Source organism: Danio rerio, chromosome 1, assembly GCF_049306965.1.
Source record: "Danio rerio strain Tuebingen ecotype United States chromosome 1, GRCz12tu, whole genome shotgun sequence".
In the NCBI taxonomy this organism is placed as follows: domain Eukaryota; kingdom Metazoa; phylum Chordata; class Actinopteri; order Cypriniformes; family Danionidae; genus Danio; species Danio rerio.
The window spans coordinates 32,131,234-32,151,978 of record NC_133176.1 but is presented as its reverse complement, the minus strand read 5'-3'; the positions used below and the strand labels follow the sequence as shown (position 1 = coordinate 32,151,978).

The 20,745-nt window shown below is 39.7% G+C and overlaps 2 protein-coding genes and 1 long non-coding RNA gene across 8 annotated transcripts in view; 1 reads left to right on the top strand and 2 right to left on the bottom strand.

The window, feature by feature from the left end:
* Positions 1–9,297, top strand: part of ednrba (endothelin receptor Ba) — a 29,938-nt gene extending 20,641 nt beyond the window's left edge. For 4 of the 5 annotated variants that reach the window (XM_073908312.1, XM_068222547.2, XM_073908132.1 and 1 more), the window contains one exon: positions 7,705–9,297. Coding sequence is in view for 3 of the 5 variants with exons in the window: in XM_068222547.2 (XP_068078648.2) it covers positions 7,705–8,049 (345 nt within the window). In the remaining 2 variants the exon portion in view is untranslated. Of the gene's footprint in view, positions 1–746; positions 7,179–7,704 lie in introns of those variants that run through there. The other variant, XM_068222575.2, reaches the window with a different exon arrangement.
* LOC103908832 (uncharacterized) lies at positions 8,451–18,752 on the bottom strand. 2 transcript variants are annotated; one of them, XM_073951928.1, is made up of 5 exons: positions 18,648–18,752; positions 18,079–18,131; positions 17,888–17,947; positions 17,711–17,812; positions 8,451–11,842 (listed from the first exon to the last, which is right to left on the bottom strand). In XM_073951928.1, exons 3-5 carry the CDS (start codon positions 17,933–17,935, stop codon positions 9,947–9,949), a joined length of 2,046 nt encoding a protein of 681 aa, XP_073808029.1. In that variant the 5' UTR covers positions 17,936–17,947; positions 18,079–18,131; positions 18,648–18,752; the 3' UTR covers positions 8,451–9,946. The 2 variants fall into 2 exon arrangements, with proteins under 2 accessions (XP_073808029.1, XP_073808037.1); XM_073951936.1 differs by lacking the exons at positions 17,711–17,812; positions 17,888–17,947; positions 18,079–18,131; positions 18,648–18,752 and adding an exon at positions 15,634–16,538 and having other exon boundaries at positions 9,226–11,842.
* Positions 16,918–17,455, bottom strand: LOC141385765 (uncharacterized). Its single transcript, XR_012406743.1, has 2 exons — positions 17,337–17,455; positions 16,918–17,251 (listed from the first exon to the last, which is right to left on the bottom strand). It is a non-coding gene; the product is annotated as an uncharacterized lncRNA (long non-coding RNA).
* Positions 18,753–20,745: the final 1,993 nt, after the last annotated feature.

Below are 20,745 nucleotides of genomic sequence, written 5' to 3'. Positions count from 1 at the left end.
AGCGAGAGACACACCATTCAGTGAATAGACTCCACGTCAGGGCATAGGCGCGCTCGGGGAGGGGGCTCTAGCCCGAGTGACGGTATTAGCCACCGCGATCGGAGGTTACCTAAGTCTTCCTCGCGTCTAAAATCTCTTCAAAGATGGGCGAGGGTGCCAGGTGGTGCCCTGTCCCTGAGAGAGTAGGTGCTCTCTCGAAGGGACTGCCAGGGGAGGGCTATCGCGAGGGAGAGCTCTGACATCCAGGTCCGGTTGAGCCAGAGGGGCGCAACCAGCAACCTGTTCCTCGTCCTCTTCCTGACCTTGCACAGTAACTGCGCGAGCAGGCTCACTGGGGGAAACGCGTATTTGCGCGTGCCCCGAGGCCAGCTGTAAGCCAGTGCATCCGTGCCGAGAGCACTCGGTCAGGGAAAGAACAACTGGCAATGAGCGATCTCGGGGGAAGCAACAGATCGATCTGGGCTTCCCCGAATCGCGCCCATATCAGCTGAACAGACTCGGGGTGGAGTCTCCATTCTCCAGGACGCAAGGCTGCCGTGAGAGCGCATCGGCTGCACGGTTGAGCTTGCCTGAATATGAATGGCGTGCAGCGATTTCAGCCGCGGATGACTCCAGAGGAGCAGACGGCGGGCGAGCTGAGACATGCGGCGAGAGCGCATACCCCCTATACGGCTGATATACGCCACCGCCGCCGTACTGTCCGTCCTGACCAGCACGTGTTGCCGCTCCAGCACCGGAAAAAAACGGTGGAGAGCGAGGAACACTGCCAACAGCTCCAGGCGATATGCCAATGCAACTGGGTACCTTTCCACAGGTCCGCAGCCGCATGCCCGCAACGCACAGCCCCCCAGCCCGTGTTGGAAGTGTCTGCTGAAACGACAACAAGACTGGACGCCTGTTCTAGAGACACCCAGGCCTGTAGGAACGAGGGGTCGCTCCAAGGGCTGAGGGCGCGGCGACACAGCGCAGTAACAGAGACTCGGTGTGCGCGCGCGTGCCATGCGCGTCTGGGGACTCGATCGTGAAGCCAGTGCTGAAGTGGTCTCATATAGAATAATCCGAGCGGCATGAAGCGGCTGCGGATGCCATATGCCCCAGGAGCCTCTGAAATAGTTTCAGTGGGACCACTATTTTACTGTCGAGCTCTCTCAGACAGTACAGCATCAGCTGAGCGCGCTCTCCGGAGAGGCGCGCTGCCATGGTGACCGAGTCCAGCTCCAGCCCGAGAGAAGAGATCCTCTGCACGGAGGCGAGTTTGCTCTTTTCTCGGTTGACCTGAAACCCCCACAGGTGGAAGTGCCAGAGCACTTTGTCTCTGTGCATAATCAACTGCTCCGAGAGAGGGCAAAAATCAGCCAGTCGTAAAGAATTGAGTATGCAGATGCCCGCGAGCCGAAGACAGAGAGACAGAGAGAGCCCGAAGGGGAGGGCTTTGTATTGCCAAGCTCGACCTTCAAACGCAACCGCAGAAACTGTCGGTGGCGAGGAAGAGTGGAGACATGGAAATACGCGTCCATCAGGTCTAATGCTGCAGACCAACCCAGAGGACGAACGCACCGGAGGATGCGCTTCTGCGTGAGCATTCTGAACGGCAGCTTGTGCAGGCAGCGGTTCAAAACGCGCAGATCTAGGATTGGCCGTGACCCACCGCTCTTTTTGGACACGATGAAGCGTGGGCTGTAAAACCCGCTCTCCATCTCGGCTGGAGGGAGCGGCTCGATTGCATCCCAGGAGGGCGAAGACAAGGGGCGGACAGGGGGCTGACCCTGGTGAATACACACCCGTGACTTGGGGGGCCGTTTCGCGAACTGAATCGCATAGCCGAGTCTGATTGTGCGTATGAGCCACCGCGAAGAGCTGGCCCGCGCTAACCAGGCAGGCAGAGCTCTCGCTAATGGACTCATCGCTACAATCGCTGACGTACCAGCAGTGGGGCAGCGCGGAGTGGGTGTGCTGATCCGGGAAGCTCGCGGGTCCCACGGAAAAGCTGGAGGTGAGATATTTGCTCTTACTCCAAACCCGAGCTCCGGAGGGGAGGCTCGAGGGGTGGGAGAAAGGAGACCGTCCTCCCAGCGCTCGTGAGCCACTGGCGAAACGCACCGAATCTGCAAGCTAGAAAGCATAGCGTCCCAGACTGGCAGATTTCGAGCTGTCACATCTGGGGAAGTGAAAAGTGCCCTTTCATAATGTTTTCATGGCAGTAAAAAGTGCCGTTGGAAATAGGGCCCCGCCCTCCAGCGGGGAAAGAGCAAGTTCCCTCTTCTCCAGATGGCCTGTCCCAGGGGCGCTTCGCGGTCCGTTGCCGGACTTAGCGGCGTTCTGGGCAGGGGGGCTGCCTGCTTCCGAGGTGCCCGACGCGCTCGCTTCGCCAGAGGCGTGTGCGGGGGCGGAGCAGCTCTCGTAGGCGGGCGCCTTCGGCGAGGAGCAGGTATGAATGGCACGGCGGGCGGAGCGGGCTACGGACCGCCGATAAAACATCACCCACCAACTGCTCTCTCACCGCCTTGAATTCCTGGGTGAATTCACAGACAGTGTCGCCGAACCTGGCTGGGGATATGGGGAAGTCAAGAAAGCGGACTTTATCGACTTTGCGCATATCAGCCAGGGGTGGCGCTCCTGGACCACTAATGTGGACATCGTCCTCCCCAACGCACACGCAGCGGACTCAGTAGTCCGAAGAGCCAAGTCGGCGGCGGTGCGAAGCTCGTAAGCCTGGATTGGACCCACCCTCGTGCAGCTCGGCCAGCGCCTGCGCTTGGTAGCGCTGGTAGGTGGCTATCGCATGCAAGGCGGAAGCAGCCTGGCCCGCAGCTATGTAAGCTCTAGCTCCGAGGGAGGTAGATAACTTACAGGCTTTGGATGGGAGACGAGGCGGACCCCGCCAAGAAGAGGCGCCGCTCGGATTTACCGCCATCGCGCACTCAACCTGAGGAATCGCCACATACCCCCTGGCTGTTTCACCGTCAAGAGTGGTTAGGGTGGAGGAACACGCAGCACGAGCAGAAAAAAGTGCTTTACAAGACCGCGTGAGCCTACTGTGCACCTCCGGGAAGAAGGGAACGCCCCTCTAGTCGGTCCGAAGCAGCCCGGGAAAGCACGGCTAACATGTCCGTTTCAGGATCCGTAGTGACAGCGCTCACCAGCCCGAAGGGGGCGAGCGGGTCTGGATCATCATCGGACAATAAAAGCCCACCCTCCGATGCCGCGGTGGACATCTGGTCTCCGGTGTCATCGGGCGTAAGGGCTACCATCTGTTAGACGGATCGCTTCCCCCGCCCGAAGCTTGGATGGAGCGCTTAGAGGAGCGGGAGGTCCGCGGGCCCGTGGGCGACGGATTATCTCTCGCTGAAACCCTCAGATCTGCCCGAGTGCCCGCTGCAGAGCAGGGGACAACTGGGGTGGTTCGCCCTTTTGCAAAGGCTAACCGCGATCTTGCGCAACAGTCATGGCATCGCAATGACGACATGAACTGCCCGCGAGCAGCGCATTAACATGCTGGACCCCCAGACATGTAACGCAGTGCCCGCGCCCATCATCCGAGGACAGGAAACCACCGCATCCAGAAACGCACAGTCGGAGCGCCGTCCTGATAAGGACGTGCTGCACGACTGTGTTGCTCTTTCTGTGAAGTTTGCAACTTTATACGCACCGCTCTGGAGGACCGGACCCAAAGAACGCCAGGCAAGGGAGAAACCCAGCTCGACCGTCTGCCACTGCGTGTACACACTCTGGACCAGGAGAATGCTCTCGTTCGCTCAGAATCGCTGGTCACAGCAGGAGGAACCCTCATCGACTCGATCAGAAAGTCTCTGAAGCGAAAAAGGATAGCGTCTGCTGGCGCCAGGTGAGCTTATATACTCAGTTGATTGCTCATGCCGCTCACCTGCGCAGGCTTGCGCTGCCAATTCATTCTTAATTGGCCCGTTCAATACTCTTTCAGACGAGTAGCTTCTGAACCGAACCTCCCAATGCGTGGATTTTACAATCAAATCCACTTATAGTGCTGAAGTTCCCCCCGAAGGGGAACACTTTTTTTCGCTCGACATTATGAGCACTGCTCCGTTTAAGCCCTCGCAATACGCGTTTAACCGGGAGAGCTCGCACGGAGCTCTTAGTAAGGGACCGTCTGAATGTGTCAGGAATATCAAAAACAAAACCAACGTAACCCCGCTTGACAACAGACAACGGCTGAAATATTGCCAATGCTGTCAAAGCATTGTTGTTAATGTGGCTGCGCAGAGAGGGATGGGCGTTCACCAGATGCCCGACTCCCCTGCAGAGGAAACTTTTCTGTAACCGTGCTCTGCGCTTTCTGTTTAACCCTTTGGGAGTTAACGTTACGTGCTGACTGACAGGTGCGCGATGCGTGAGGCCAGGAAACAGGACAAAGCTTTTAGTTAAGATGAACACAGTTTCTATAATCATAGTTTATTTATAGATACAGGTATATGGCTCTGTATATAATCACTCTATCTTGCTGGAGTTTATAGCCGTTTCGCTTTACTTCAGGACGCATTAATGCCGCTCTGAAGGTCTAATCACTGTTTTAAGTTATCCAGAGCTAGATGAATGTACAAATCTTGAATATCACAATAGTAATAAATATTACAATTGTAACAACACAGACAGCAACACTTTTGCACAATCGATACCCAGCTGATTCAGTCATTTTATATGAGGACCGCGCTTCCTTCTTCTTTTTTTCTTGTCAACATAAAGGCAGTGAGGTGCGCCTTGTCTCCGGCCCCTTGTTCAACTGCAAGGCATAACTTACAGGACGATAACGTATAACCCATGCATACAGACACATTTGAAGCAAAATGGAAGAAGAATATTGCTGTTTGATACAGACGTGGTGATGCTAACCAGTGCTGATGTTGACCTGGATCTGCGTAATAAACGCAACAAATAGGCTTTACTTTTTATTTTACAGCTTATAAAGCATGTATGCACATTAATGCAATATCATATTTAAACAACAAAACTGTTTACAAAAAGTCAACATATGCGCTCGTTGTTGTCTTTTCATCACACAGCGCGCACTTGAACCGCGAGGGAGAGAAATAACCATATAGCAAGACATAATCTTTAAAATAATGATTTCTGTTAAAAATGTAAAAAGTTTTGTTATTATAATAATAACAGCGGGGCATTAAATAAATGCATATTTTCCGTGGAGCGGGCAATTTGAGGAAGTCTGCGATTTTTATTTGACGGAAGACAAAAATATATGATTGGAAAAAAACAGCCTATGCTGGTTATTAAAAAGAATCAGTCAGTATTTTCGTTTTGTAATATAAATTATTTAAATAAAAATAATTTAGGGCAGTCTTATTTATTTTATTCATTTTATTTAGATTATTCTGCTCTTCTGTTTAAACACTGCAGATGCGTGAAGATGCTCTGTTGTTCTGTTCTGTTATTAATATGCTAGCATATAAAAATAAATCAGTATTTTAAAATGCAATATTGAATGTGTCAGACACAAAATAGACACGTCAATTTGTTTAATATAAAATTAATAGCCTAGTAATCTGACCAGTTAACCATTAATAACCGATTAATGAGCGGCGGTTGTCGGTTAGCAAAATTAACCGAAATGAGCATCCCTAGTAGCTATTTAATTTACTTTTTCTATGTAAGAGAACTTGATTAAAAAAATTTTTTCAACATGCTTGAACCATCTACACAATTTAGTTCTGTTTGGTTTTTCAACAGTATTTTGTTACAAAGAAAACAAAAGTGATATTACGGAAGCGTAGAGCTGCCACCCAGGTAAAAAAAAAACTTAGCTTTATCACGTTTGTACAATATACTTTTCACGTTCGTACAATATAATATCACGTTTGTACAATATAATATCACGTTCTTACAATATAATATCACGTTCTTACAATATACTTATCACGTTCTTACAATATAATATCACGTTCTTACAATATACTTTTCACGTTCTTACAATATAATATCACGTTTGTACAATATACTTTTCACGTTTGTACAATATAATATCCATTTGTACAATATAATATCACGTTCTTACAATATAATATCACGTTTGTACAATATACTTTTCACGTTCTTACAATATAATATCACGTTTGTACAATATAATATCACGTTTGTACAATATAATAGTTTGTACAATATAATATCACGTTTGTACAATATACTTTTCACGTTCTTACAATATAATATCACGTTTGTACAATATAATATCACGTTTGTACAATATACTTTTCACGTTCTTACAATATAATATCACGTTTGTACAATATAATTATCACGTTATTACGTGAAAACGTAATTGTTTAGGCTACGTTAACCTGGTGCGATTAGAGCGTGAGAAAATGTCTCGTTTAACTCAGTTAATCAAGTTTTATTTTATGCTTGGATTGAGACATGGGGAAATTTTGCAGCTACTGATCAGCTTGGACAATGTTGTTATCAGCATGCGGACACTGAGAAGGAACCTAAAACACATGGGGCTGTACAGGAGGAAGAATGAGTCTGATCCGATGGAAGTGGCTGCATTTCTTATTGATCAGCTCGAGGGACACGGGAGGCTCCATGGATACAAACTACACCACCTGAATTGCATTCAAGCGGGTTATGTTGTCACTCAGAGTACTGTCCGTCATTTGCTTAAATATCTAGATCCTTATGGTGTTGAGCAACGACGCAAAAATCGTCTAATCCGACGGATGTATGTTAATCCTGGACCAAATTTCATGTGGCACGTCGACTCCTACGACAAACTGAAGCCCTTTGGAATCTGTATAAATGGAGCCATTGATGGTTTTTCGAGAGCTATGATTTGGCTTCATGCCTTTTCAACAAACAGTGATCCCAAAATCATTGCTGGGTATTTCATAGCAGAAGTTGAAAAGAGGCTTGGGACACCTTCCCAGATTCGCTCCGATCTGGGAACAGAAAATGTCACAATGGCAGACATGCAAAGATTCTTGCGATGGAGTACGGATCATAACGTCACTAACTGTTTTATTACTGGGTCTAGTAATCACAATCAGCGAATTGAAAGCTGGTGGGCCTTTCTGAGACGGCATCATGCTCAGGACTGGATGAATCGTTTCCAGGATCTAAAAGACAATGACAGTTTCTCTGGATGCTTTTTGGACAAGCAGCTCATATTGTTTACATGCCTGAACGTCATTGAGGTATACGTCACCATCCTTATACTTTCTCGTTTGTGTGCGTGCGCGTATATTGCGTGTGTGCGTGTGTGTGTGTGTGCGTGCGTGCGTGCGTGTTTGAGTGAGAGAGGGGAGAGAGAGATTGATGATGCTTACTTACTGGGTATTCTACACGTTTTCTTTGACAAGTAGCTTATCACAACTTTACCCCAGTAATATTGTAATGCAGTATTATTATATAGCCTACTTGAAATTCTGAAACTTACGGATATAGCTGTACTCTTGCTGCCCTACCTCTTACAGAGTACATAAAATGTGCTTTGACACCACTCATATAACTATAATAGACTTAATATGATTCTGTTCAAGACTTGAAACATGCAATATTTCACTGTCCAGACACATTTACACAATATCACACAAACAGGGCAATTCTTGATACCATCATTCTATCACAACCACTGTTATTATTTTGATGAAAGTATTTTTGACAAACTGACTTCTTCTCTGTCCCTGTGTTTTGTTTTTTGTTTATTTCTTTTTTTTACAGGAAGAGCTCCAGCAAGTTGTGCATCTGTGGAACACCCACATTATACGCAGAAGCAGAAGTGCAGTTGCCCCAAGTGGACGTCCGATTCTGATGTACACCATCCCTCATCTTTTTGGAGGACAGGATTATTTAAAAGAGGTTTCTCAGAATTCAGTGGATGTTTGTAAGCAAGAATGCCAACAGAGAGGACCTTATACCTGTGATGAAACAGTTTTCAGCTTGTGCTGCCTTATAATGTCAGAGAACTTCTTAACTCCACCAAGTACAGCAGATGAATCCATTGAACTGTATCTTTTCCTGAGAGCCTATATCCTGAAGGACTTACAACTTGGGCACTTTTACTGATACAATTTTGGGCACATCATTTTATTTGTGTGACAATTTATCACTTTTGTTATTTATTTGTTTTCGTTTTCTAATCAAGATCATAGCAAGTGAATGCTGACATATTAAACCAAATCTATGTACTCAATTGAACAATCAAAATGAAACAAATCCCTTGACATTAACAATTCCAAATGCAGTGCCAAAGTGTGGTTGCTGTACACTACTTTGTTTTAATAAACTGAGATTTTTAGTTGCAGTGACATTACTATAGTCTAATTTTTGAGAAAGATACATATTATTTGCATAATCTGTAAAAAATTCTTTAAGGTTTTTTCCTAAAAGAAAACTATATAAATATTTTGAAAATTTACAATGTCTTGTTACTTTTGATATGTCACCTTTTGAATATTGGCAAATTACAATCTATGACTCATTTATTGGTGCATCTTTAACCAGTTCAGCACACGATAATACATAACCTCCAAAACATTATTCAGACAAAAGGCAGGAAAAAACAAAAGTACAAAGATTCAAACTGCCTTCTTAGTTTAAACATATTCCAGATTCTTTCGGAAGATGAAAACACTGTAAATGTGATCATTCTTTATCTACATCCATAAAATACATTCAACATAAATAATATGAAATACACCTTTTTATTTTGTATAAGGTGGCATTATGTCTTTATGGCTTGAATTTTGAGTATTACAGCATGATGTTTGTAATGGAGTTACTGGGTTGTTTTCAAATAAAAACTCAACTTCAGAGATGATTTTTCAACAATAAAATTCCTCCTTATTTTTAACTGCTTTTTGACTGCATTGTGATTTAAGCACCAATTTAAAGCTTGGTTGTTGGAGCAGGTGGACAATCTGGAGAATACAAAATGAAGATTAAAACTAAACTTAATACCAACTTATACAATGACTGGGTAAAGCACCAATAATTGTGTGTGTAATGATGTTCTATTTGATACAAGTGGCTAACAGTAATGTATTACAAATGGTTTTGGTGTTTCTTAAAATGTTATATAAAATATGTTATATGCTATTCATTGTCATTTATGAGATCTTGTAACCAGTGTCTTTAAATTGGATAAAAACATTGTTCAACTGTTATCCACCCTTTAATAGTTTCTTGTTAACTAGTAAATAGAAATAAATCATAATTATTTAGCAATAAACAAACACCGTTATATATAAATCTCCCTTTAATTTGAATGTAAATGGAAGAAAACATGGACTCTCAATAAACACTGTAAAACTCAACTCAAATACCAGTGTTCTGTGTACTTTTTTCTCGTCAAATATTGCTTCAATAAAAAAATGCCAATTAAATTATCTCAAGTCATTCTTCAAAATATTATAAAGCGAATGATGGCAAAAAGTAAATAAGATACTTTAAAATAATAAATCTCTTGAATTATTGCATTAAACATACAACTTCTTGCATTTCACAGAATTATAACACAGACCTGTTAAAAACAGCCTAGGCAGATCTTAAGAACTGTAATTTTAAACCCTTGCTGCCAAACAATATGAACTGGTTAGACATGCTTAGTTAACATTTCAATTGGTAAACATTTGAACTATGAAACCTTTAAGAACTGTAATTTTAAACAATGTGGACCTCTTGTTGCATAATAATATGAGCTGGTTAGACATGCTTGGTAAACATTTGAATTATGAAACCCTTAAATTGAAAAAAAAAATTGTTCTTGTGAAGAAAAAAATTATCTTCTATTTTTGAAAGGAAATTCAAATACAATTACAGCTTTTTCCCCTAACATATGTAAGCTCTTCCTCTTTTTTTCAAAACAAAAATGTGATCATTATAGGTTATTTTACCATATTAATTTGGACTTCATTGTTCCATCAAACTTTTCATTCTTTGGTTTACACATGGTGTACTTCTATCAGACTATGCTGAACTCGTAAGAGCTTTTGGCGGCTAAAACATTGTCAAGTTCAGTCCGTAGCTCTGGGTAAGAGGTGTAGGTCCATGGTAGTTCCAGAACAGGACCACACGTGTGTGCCACGGGTCGTCGTGCCAATCCATCCGACGATGTGAACAGGACCTCTATCTGGCAAACACAGATGACATCTGACCCAGTAACAAACCTGAACATCCTTCTAAACCCTATTTCATCAAGTCCTCTGATGTACTGTTGCAGAAATCTGAAGCTTTGCTTCTCTGCCTGAGTAGTGGGAGATGCAGAAAACAACTTCAAAAGCTTTCTAGTTGTTGGCTTTTTCTCTTCATACATTTTTAGGACATCTTTTGGACTTTGAAAAGCTTCTTTTAGGAAATGGCTTGCAACTGAGGACATTTTCTCTGCTGCATATGCTGGTTTTTGGATTAACTGTTTGTGTGCAACTTTCAAAAGAAGGCCTTTTAAGTTCTCTGTGGTTGGAAGCACTGATACATCCAGGCGATCCATGAGATCCAGCAGTTCATCCCTGTCTTCATCTGAAAGATCCTCGTTTAGAGCCCTCGTTACCAGATCCCTGTCTGATTGACTAAGATAAAAGAGAAGACTATCAAACAGCATTTCATTTGATACTTGATTTTCACCAAAGATGAGTGCCACCGTGAAAACAGGGGAAAGGCGACAAGGAAAATATCCATGGTCTTGAAATCCCTTTAGTAAAATTCTACCCATGGACTTCCACTCTTCCTCTTGCCATTTAGGGGACAGTGAAGGCACCCTGAACTCCTCCCCTTCAGCTGTGTTATCGAGAAACTCTGACCAAAATGCAGCATACACATCCCTTGATACGCCATCAGCATCATCTCCTTTTTCATCAATATAGATGTATTTTAGAGGGTAGCCCAGGAGTGCTGGATCTTTGAACTGGGTGATCATCTCCTCCAGAATATTGACCCTATGAAGTTTGATGGTGATACAGACAAGATCATATGATGCTGGAGAACTCATTGCTTCATTGCTTATGGATGGGTTTGGAGTACTGACTGCTATGTTTATTGAAGGAGGTGTAAGGGATGTGATGACCAGATCATCATCTTCAAGTATTACAGTGTCATCAAGATGACAAGCTAGAGGTTCTCCAAGGTAGGGGCCAATCATTACCTCTGATGTGTCCGATGCATCTTGATCGGCATTCGTAAAATCAGATGACAAGACCACAATTGTTTGAGGAGCTTCCATGTCATCTTGAGGTGGATCAGTCAGTTGTGCTGAGGTGTTCACATGCGTTTCCCCATTTTCAAAAGCTTCCTCTTCATCATCATCATCCTCATCATTGGATATTTTTTTAGTGCACAAGTAAAATCTCTGCATTCCCATTTTAAGTGCATAGTATAGGTCTCCAACTGTGACATCTTCATCAAATACAGCCTCTTCTTGATAGTCCAATATGTCATGATTAAAGACTTCCCACCTCCCAAATTTGTTTTTTCCACTTGGAAAGAAAAGATCTTTAGCATGCTGTAAAATCTCAGAAACATGGAAGGTCCTTGTTCCTCCTCCTCTGCGCTTTCTCACTTGCTTCCCTTCATGGATCCACCCCAACTCAATTTTTCGAGTCTTTTTTTCAGCCCATCTATTATTTTGTGCATATTCTCTTTTCCTCTTGGACCCAAATGTCTCCTCATGGTCAGGTTTCTTCTCATTTTCATTGATACCCATCCTTTGCTTCAATCGTTCAAACAATGAGTTTTTTCTTGAATCTTTTGAACTTGCACTATTGTTTTGCAAGCAGAACCGTCTTGCAGCTATCCGATCACCATATGTTGGGATGTAACCAGACAGGGTCTTGTCATCCATGAGATCAATCACTGTGGCATCAATCTGTAATGACAAAAATATTTATTACTTTACAAGTACACAAGGTATACCTGCTGCCTATCCTGACTGATTACATTAATTGTAGATCACAATAAAACGTAAAAATTATAAATACACTCTTCAGATGTTTTTAATTTTTTTTTTTCTATAATAAAGTGAAAAAAAAAGAATGCAGTTCCAACCTATGCTGAATAAATTACTACAGTTGGTAACAAGTAACAGAATAACATTTATCCAATTTTGCTGATTACCTTTATTAAATTATATTCTCTCTAAACTATATTTTCTCTATTAATTTAATCTTTACAAGATATCGTCAATTATAAACACTATAAATTTGGTTAAAAACATCTTGGTTGCCCAGTTTTAGTTTGATATCATGTACATTTTGTATCAGTTCCCTTACAGAATAAAAAATAATGTAATACATTCCTGATTCGTTTCTTGAAAACAAAAGTCACATTTCCCTGTAGCTTATTTCCACTGTTTGAATAATATATTGTTTAAACCTGGATAACTCCCCTTTTGTAGCTCCCCTTTTCTTTTGGGCAGTCTGGGACAGGAGGTGGTGAAGGTGGCCTCGGTGGTGGCGGTCCATTTTTGTGCGTGTGGTGGGTCCCCTTACGTTGGCGTGAATGCTCACTATTGCCTGGGGTGACCTTATTATATTATTCGTACTTGTTTCTTTTTGGGATTTAATCCCCCGTGTGTCTATTTCCTCCTCCAGTTAGTCTCAGCCCTGCAAGTTTTATTCCCTGTTTGTCTTGTTGCCCTTTTTTTAAAAAGAAAAATGTTAAACTTGTATTTTAAAACCTATTTTTCTAAAATAAAATGTATTGTAAATTGTGGAACCACTTCTTATGCATCATTTAGTGGAGCTATCATTTATACAAAATAAAATTTGAGTTAAAAAGAATAGAACTAAGAATTTTAGCCCTAGCCCTGCCCTGGCCCGAGACACTCAGGCCCTAGCCTAGCTCTTGTCCAACAGCCTATCAGAATTCTCAGCCCGAGCCTTACTGAAGCCCTTTTTTTTTTGACAATGTGTTTTTACCTGTCATTCACACAGCTTTTTCTACTTTTGCAGACATTATAATCATTCAGTTTTGTTTTAAATGGCAAATTAGTAATATTTTTATTTAGTTTCATTATTAAGTAAATTTAGCAAAATGCTTGTAGTATTTTCTTTAATATGCAGTTTGATTGCAGACTCTGCTCAATGGCATTTTTTCTAAGTTTAGTATGTATTGAGTATTTTTTTGTTTGTTGCTTAGGTACAGAACGCAGCTTTATTGTCCAACGCGCCTAAATGCGCATCTGAATCAGGGGCGTTGCGAGGGGGGGGGCTTTGGGGGCTTAAGCCCCTGATGTATTGTCAAAAGCCCCTGATCTCTTGGAATATGTTGCACTTAAATAAAAATATGTTGTATAACATTTATTTTGTTATTTAAGTACTAAAAATTACCACATACATCACGAACATTCCACTTAACGCAGCGTTTGTGTCAGGTAATTAAACCGTCAGCTGTTCAGCAGTACCTGTTTCTACCGGCAGGTGGGAGTGGCTCTGTTGTCACATGGTGTTAAAAAAATCCCGCCACTGCACATCATTCATTTATTATTTTGAGGAGCTGAAGCTAATGAGGTAATAATACAACTCTTTCGCGAAACTGAATAGTTTTAACTACTGATGAAGCTTGTTTCCACAGTATAAAATATGTGTAGTTTTGGTGACATAAAATAACTATAATCAGTAAAATGTGCATCATATCAATGTAAATACAAGTAAAAAAAACGTAAATTGTACTAGCTTTCTAGATATCATATATTTATATGATACAGCAAGTCACATCTGTTTCTGTAATAGTTAAATCACAGTGAGTTTATGCATCTAGCTTATTATTATATTCTACTGTAACATGCTATGTCAGTTTGAATCAAATTATAAATCGACTTTCTTATGAAAATACCTAAAATGGTTGGAAGAACACACAGTTGAAGTCTGAATTATTAGCCCCCGTTTATTTTTCCCCCCAAATTCTGTTTAACGGAGAGAATATTGTTTTCAGCACATTTCTAATCATAATAGTTTTAACTCAACTCTAATAACTGATTTATTTTATCTTTGCCATGATGACAGTGCAATAATATTTGACTAGACGTTGTTTAAGACACCTCTATACAGCTTAAAGTGACATTTAAAGGCTTTAAAGGCAGGTTAGGGTAATAAGGCAAGTTATTGTATAACGATGGTTTTTTCTGTAGACTATAGGAAAAATATATAAAATCTTAAAGAGGCTAATAATTTTGACCCTAAAATGTTTTTTTTTTTAAATGTAAAACTGCTTTTATTCTTGCTGAAATAAAACAAATAAGACTTTCTTCAAAAGGAAAATATCAGACATAGGCTACTGTGAAAATTTCCTTGCTCTGTTAAACATCATTTGGGAAATATTTAAAAAATAAAATAAAATTCAAAGGAGGGCTAATAATTCTGACTTCAACTGTATAAAAAAAATATTGTCGCAGTCGTGTAAATGATCAGTTAAAGCCTTTTTATTTTGATTCAGATCGTATTTTTATTCTACTACAGCAACAGCTGGATGCCTTCATCCATATTAGGGATTTCCTAGAATGTTCTACTACTTTTGTGAAGAATATATATGGAATTTCTGCTCAAGTATGAATAAAACAGGCATTACATGCATTTAAAGTGCTACAATGCCCACATCACCCTATTTTGAGGAAAACTGAAAAAAAAATCCCTCTGAAGAAATTTAAAGTAAACATATTTCTAGCATATAGATCTTTATTTTTATTTTTTTTTGTAGCCTTAGCTAGCGTACTATTTTTGATAGAATTGTTATTATGTAAAAAATAGTAGCCTATTGAATATCAATATTTTGCAAGGTATTGAATTTAGAAATTCCATTATTTTGACAACACTACACCTCAGTTAATCACTCTGTCCAAATGAACATGTTTGTAGCTTTGTATCACATTAGATAACAACTCACACTATAAAAAATAAATCATATTTTCAGATTTGAAGACATGCAGAAAATTTGGGGGTTGGGGGGGGGGTTCTTTGTGGCTAAGCCCCTTATCCCTTTCGACCCTAGCAACGCCCCTGATCTGAATGCATGCCGGGTGTGTTTAAATTCCTCTTTTAGCTTCAGCTGTCACCATAATAAAAAAAATAAATGATACGTACATCCCGATTACACGTAGCCCTGTGTCACCACATCCAAACTGCCTCAAATATTAGGCTAGGTTTGTGGGACATCAGTGATGTGCAGAGCAATTGGCACATGAGTCCGCGGGAGTGGTTTGTAAGAGTCTTTTGGTAACTGTTCTTATGTTACTTTGATATCATAGGCATATGCTGACACGTGCATAAACACATAATAAATAACAAATGTAACATTTCTCTACGCTTCCGTAGTAAAGAGAGTTCGCTTTTCTTACTGTTAACTTGAAACAGTCGGATCATGCCCTGCGGAGGAGTGGGTATATGGGGTTGCACCGTAAAAGAAAGCAGGGCTATTACACGTGATTTGTCCTCATGCTGAAAACGTGACTTGACGTATAGGAGACGCAAGAAGAAATCAAACATTTTTTTAAGGAAAATTACAAAAATAGTAACGCACATTGACTTGGATAAAGAACTTTTATCATTATTAAGTAACGCGTAACAGGCATCACTGCCCGGGAGGTAGTGGGTTCAAACTCGCCCGGGCCCTCGTACTTTCACCGTGCGATTTGACTCATTTTCCAGTAACGACAGCACTTACGTTTTCTTGTTGCATCCGTTGGAGACATTCTTCGGGTACACCACGATTCCGTAGAAATCTCAGTAGTGGGCTATCCACGTTTATTGTGGCCATGTTGCAAGCAGCTCATAGCTTAAACTGCCAGTTTTCAGGTAACGTTAGGCGGGCTCTTCGTCTTCGCACCGGACAATAAAGTTTTCACGTAATAACGTGATAATTATATTGTACGAACGTGAAAAGTATATTGTACAAACGTGATATTATATTGTAAGAACGTGAAAAGTATATTGTACAAACATGATATTATAGTGTAAGAACGTGATATTATATTGTAAGAACGTGATATTATATTGTACAAACGTGATATTATATTGTAAGAACGTGAAAAGTATATTGTACAAACGTGATATTATATTGTACAAACGTGATAATTATATTGTACAAACGTGATATTATATTGTACGAACGTGAAAAGTATATTGTACAAACGTGATATTATATTGTAAGAACGTGAAAAGTATATTGTACAAACATGATATTATAGTGTAAGAACGTGATATTATATTGTAAGAACGTGATATTATATTGTACAAACGTGATATTATATTGTACAAACGTGAAACTATATTGTACAAACGTGATATTATATTGTAAGAACGTGAAAAGTATATTGTACAAACGTGATGTTATATTGTAAGAATGTGAAACTATATTGTACAAACGTGATAATTATATTGTACAAACGTGATATTATATTGTAAGAACGTGAAAAGTATATTGTACAAACGTGATATTATATTGTACAAACGTGATAATTATATTGTACAAACGTGATATTATATTGTAAGAACGTGAAAAGTATATTGTACAAACGTGATAAAGCTCAGATTTTTTTTTTACCTGGGTGGCAGCTCTACGCTTCCGTATGATATAGCTTTGGCTATTTATTTATTTTATATATGGCTGTTTATATTGTTAATAATTTGCATAGTTAATATTGTGCTTTGATGTTTAGTTTATAAAGATTTTTTAAATGTTATTTAATAAAAAGTTTTAAAAATCGTTTTTTTCCCATAACCCAACAGGTAACCCAATGGTGGGTCAATTTGGCACCGACTTTCAGTTGGGTTATTTTAACCCAAAACATTGGGTTGTTAAGGTCAACCCAACAATTTGGGTTACAAAAACAACTAATTTGTTGGGTTATTTCGCTAAAAAGTGGCTTCACCACCATATATTAATAAATTTATATTATTATTATTATTATTATAGTAGTAATCTTTATATGTAAATAAAATACACAGCTTTTAATACATTGGCAAAGCTTTATTTAAATCCATGAATTTAGTGTCACTCCTCCAACAATAACAAATGTCTGAGACCAGTTTAGTTCATCCCCAAGCAGCAGGACAAAAGGGTTCTGTATCTGTTGCTCCTCCAAGTATACACACATGAATGAAATAATGTCCAACATTTATTGTCATAAATTATGCACCTAGGTCGCAAATCAACAAATGTTTGTTTTGCCTCCTGGTATGAGGGCCGAACCATCTTGCTGCACAATCTGTATAGCAGTGGAGAACGGATAGCTGGCTGAGTTGTTTAAACACCATCTCCAAAGTGGGATCTCCAAGGCTCTCTTTAAATCAAACAGAAAAAAAACAATAATTAAACTCAAAACAAGCCCCTTATATCAAAGGTGAAATTATGCAAGATTTTCTCACCAGGATCCAATGCTCTCCTCTCTTTTTTGCAATACAAGAGAATCCACAGTGATGAATCTCCCCAAACCTCAAAAAGTTTATCTTTGGCGTGTTGGTATAAAATACCTGTCTTGAGCAATCTAAAAATAAAAACAAAAACAGCACTTCAATCCATGCCAAAGAAACAGTAGACTGGATTTATTAAAGGGATATTTCACACAAAAATGAAAAAAATATATAATAATAATAATAAAAAATTATATATATTTATAATAATATATATAAAATAATTATATATATATATATATGTAGCTCCAGGACATGGAGTCACCTCTGCTGCTGAATGAGTGTATGGGTGTTTCACAGATTTTTGGGTGTAATCATCATTTACTCACCCTCAAGTTGTTGATTAATTGTCTTATTTCGGCTGTCCACAAATGACAACTTGATGGACAAAGCAAATCATCCTCCATATACCAAATGATGTTTTCTCCAACCTTAAAACAAATTTTTTTAATTGTTAATTTGCACATGTTTGCAGGACCAAATAACAACAAAAATCATGTACTTACCCAGTTTAGCAACGGAGAAAAGATAACTGGAAGGCTGCAAGTGGTCATCTCCAGGGGTACCTTAAACAGATAGAGAGAAAAAAAAAAACTATGAAAATGTGCATTTTTAGCTGCTTATTGCTTAAGTGTGTGTATCTGTGCATTTTTACATCATGTAAATATTACAAAATACAGAGCTGTTGTTTTCTCACCTTTCTCAGCAAGATTATCAAGGAGGTCTAAACCTTGCTCTGTCCAGAGCAAACTACAATGAACAAACAAAAAATAAACCACAAATGAACATGAGCTGACAGACAACATTTATTATTTCAGTGGTCACAGCATCACTAAAATCTCACCTGAATAGAAAACTGGGCAAGGACAATGTATGTTTAAGGGATTTGTATTTTTGTTTGTTTGCACATACTACTATTTGCCCATTAACATACTTAACTTACTACTATTATTATACAAAGCTAACAGATGTTACAATTCTTATATATATATATATATATATATATATATATATATATATATATATATATATATATATATATATATATATATATATATAAATTTTGTTAGGCTTATATTTAATTGCTGTATGTCATCTATAACTGATTAAAAATTTCCATTAACATCTAACATTATCAGGGTGTGGTTTCATCCCTGTAGGTTAGTATAAGATGTAGTAAAAATGCAATTTTCAGGACCTTTAATATAGTACACACAAACAGTAATAACAACAACATTTAACTTTCAATAGTTAATAATCAAGTACCTTGAAATGGATAATGAATCCTCTTTTGATAAAAGATGATATAGCAAGCTGGTCTTGTCCACAATAATATTCAGCTGCAGGCCCGTTCAAGGTTGACTTCTTCTTGACTAAGTTACAGACAGAAACGTTGCGATCCATTCAGCGCCCTCTAGCGGCGAATAATAAACAATAATATAGGGCTCGGTTTGATGTCTCTGCTGGGTCCTAAAGGTGAAAATGTATGGAGCTAGATTTGTTTCTTTATTATTCAATCAAAAATATTTAGTTTTAAAGAAAAATTAAGTATGTAGTAGTTAAAAAAATAATATTTCAAATAAAAAACACGTTTAATTAAAAAACTTATGTCAATGATAATAAAATATTTTGGATTGCAAAAAATAATCAATTGTCCTATTATGCAGTTACCACAATTTTCATTGCACACTCATTAATTTTGCTCTCTTTTCTGCTGTCTTTTATTGCACATCTAGAATCTTTGCTTGCAGGTTGAAATGTTTTGCTTGTGAGTTGAAAAGTTTTGAACCCATGAATGCCGGGGTTAATTTTGTGTCTTTATTATTCAAACAAACATATGAAGTTTTTGACCAAAACTAGGTACAATGCAATTAAAAAAATTCACACTGCAAAAAATAAACTATTGCCATTTTATGCAGTTACCACCAGATTAATTCATTATGTGCACATTCATTTTGCTTTCGGTTTTGTTTCATTTTTGCAGATCTAATATCTTTGCTTTTGAGTTGAAAAGTTTTGCAAGTTGAAAACTGCATCTCAGTGGGCGGGATCTTATGAAACACCTAATTCTATTGGTCATCTTGATTGAGGTCACAGGTTGGCCACGCCCATTACATTTTCGCGCGGTTGGAATTGCCTTCCGTTACAGGAGGGAGCTAATGGCGAGCAGCAAGTCTTCTTTAAGGTAAGGTAACTGAAACTGTATAATAACTTGTGTATTACCATCCACATTTCCCATCTGATTATGTTACGACTGCTAGAATTAAATTCTAGTCAGTGATATTTTTGAATTTTCTCGATTAACTAACATTATGCTGTCGGCAGGGCCGGAGCAAGCTGAACTGCCGCTCTAGGCAGAGGACAATCATGCCACCCTCAACCCCAATGTGAAAACGAAAGTGACCGGTTATGAAAATGAAGTGAGGTGTCGCAGACCTCTTTTCCAGCGCACTATGCGCGGATATAACTAAGGACGCGTGGGTGCTGATGTAGGTGTCGCTGATTCCGCCCTCTCTATTCTGTCGTCTATGGGCGAATATATCTAAGGATGCGGGTGGTGAGGGAGGTGTCGCGGACATAACTGAGGTAAGGGAGGGATATAACTGAGGACGCGTGGGTGCTGATGTAGGTGTCGCTGATGCCGCCCTCTCTATTCTGTCGTCTATGGGCGAATATATCTAAGGATGCGGGTGGTAAGGGAGGTGTCGCGGATGCCGCCCTCTCTATACTGCGGCCACCTAGGTTGCCTTTATGGACGCGCCGGCCCTGTCTGTCGGCCATCAGTAAGTTACTGTACAGTTGTAAAGGACAACGCAAGGCCAGTGTATTTTGGAAAATATACATTGATGTACCGTTTAAGTCAGGCTTTTTGTCTGTAGACGATAGCCAGGTGTACAGTAGGTCTGCAAACAGACTGGGAAACATTATCGGCAGCCCGTTGCTCTTAGTTTCCACTCAAGAGCTACTGTCTCTTTGAACTAAAGCATCATATTCATTCTCCACTGTAAGAAAATGTAGTAACTCAGTGTATGTGTATTTCATTACAAACGTGACAAATATTTATTTAGTATATTTTGTTAGGCATATGAATGTTAGTTCAGTCTGTTAAGCAATAATTAATCTTTGTTAATGTTAACTAAACATATTAATGCGTTAGTGAAAAAATTATGATGAACGAGTTTGTTTAGCATAAACTGTTAACGTTAACTTAGTCATGTTCTATTGTATCTCCTTATATTAACAGCTTGATGTAATTAGGCAATGATGTTAGCCAATAATTTATTTGTTCATTGACTAGATAACATAACTAAATAAACAACATTTATTCAGTAAAACTAAATTTTTAACGTTTTTAATGTTACTT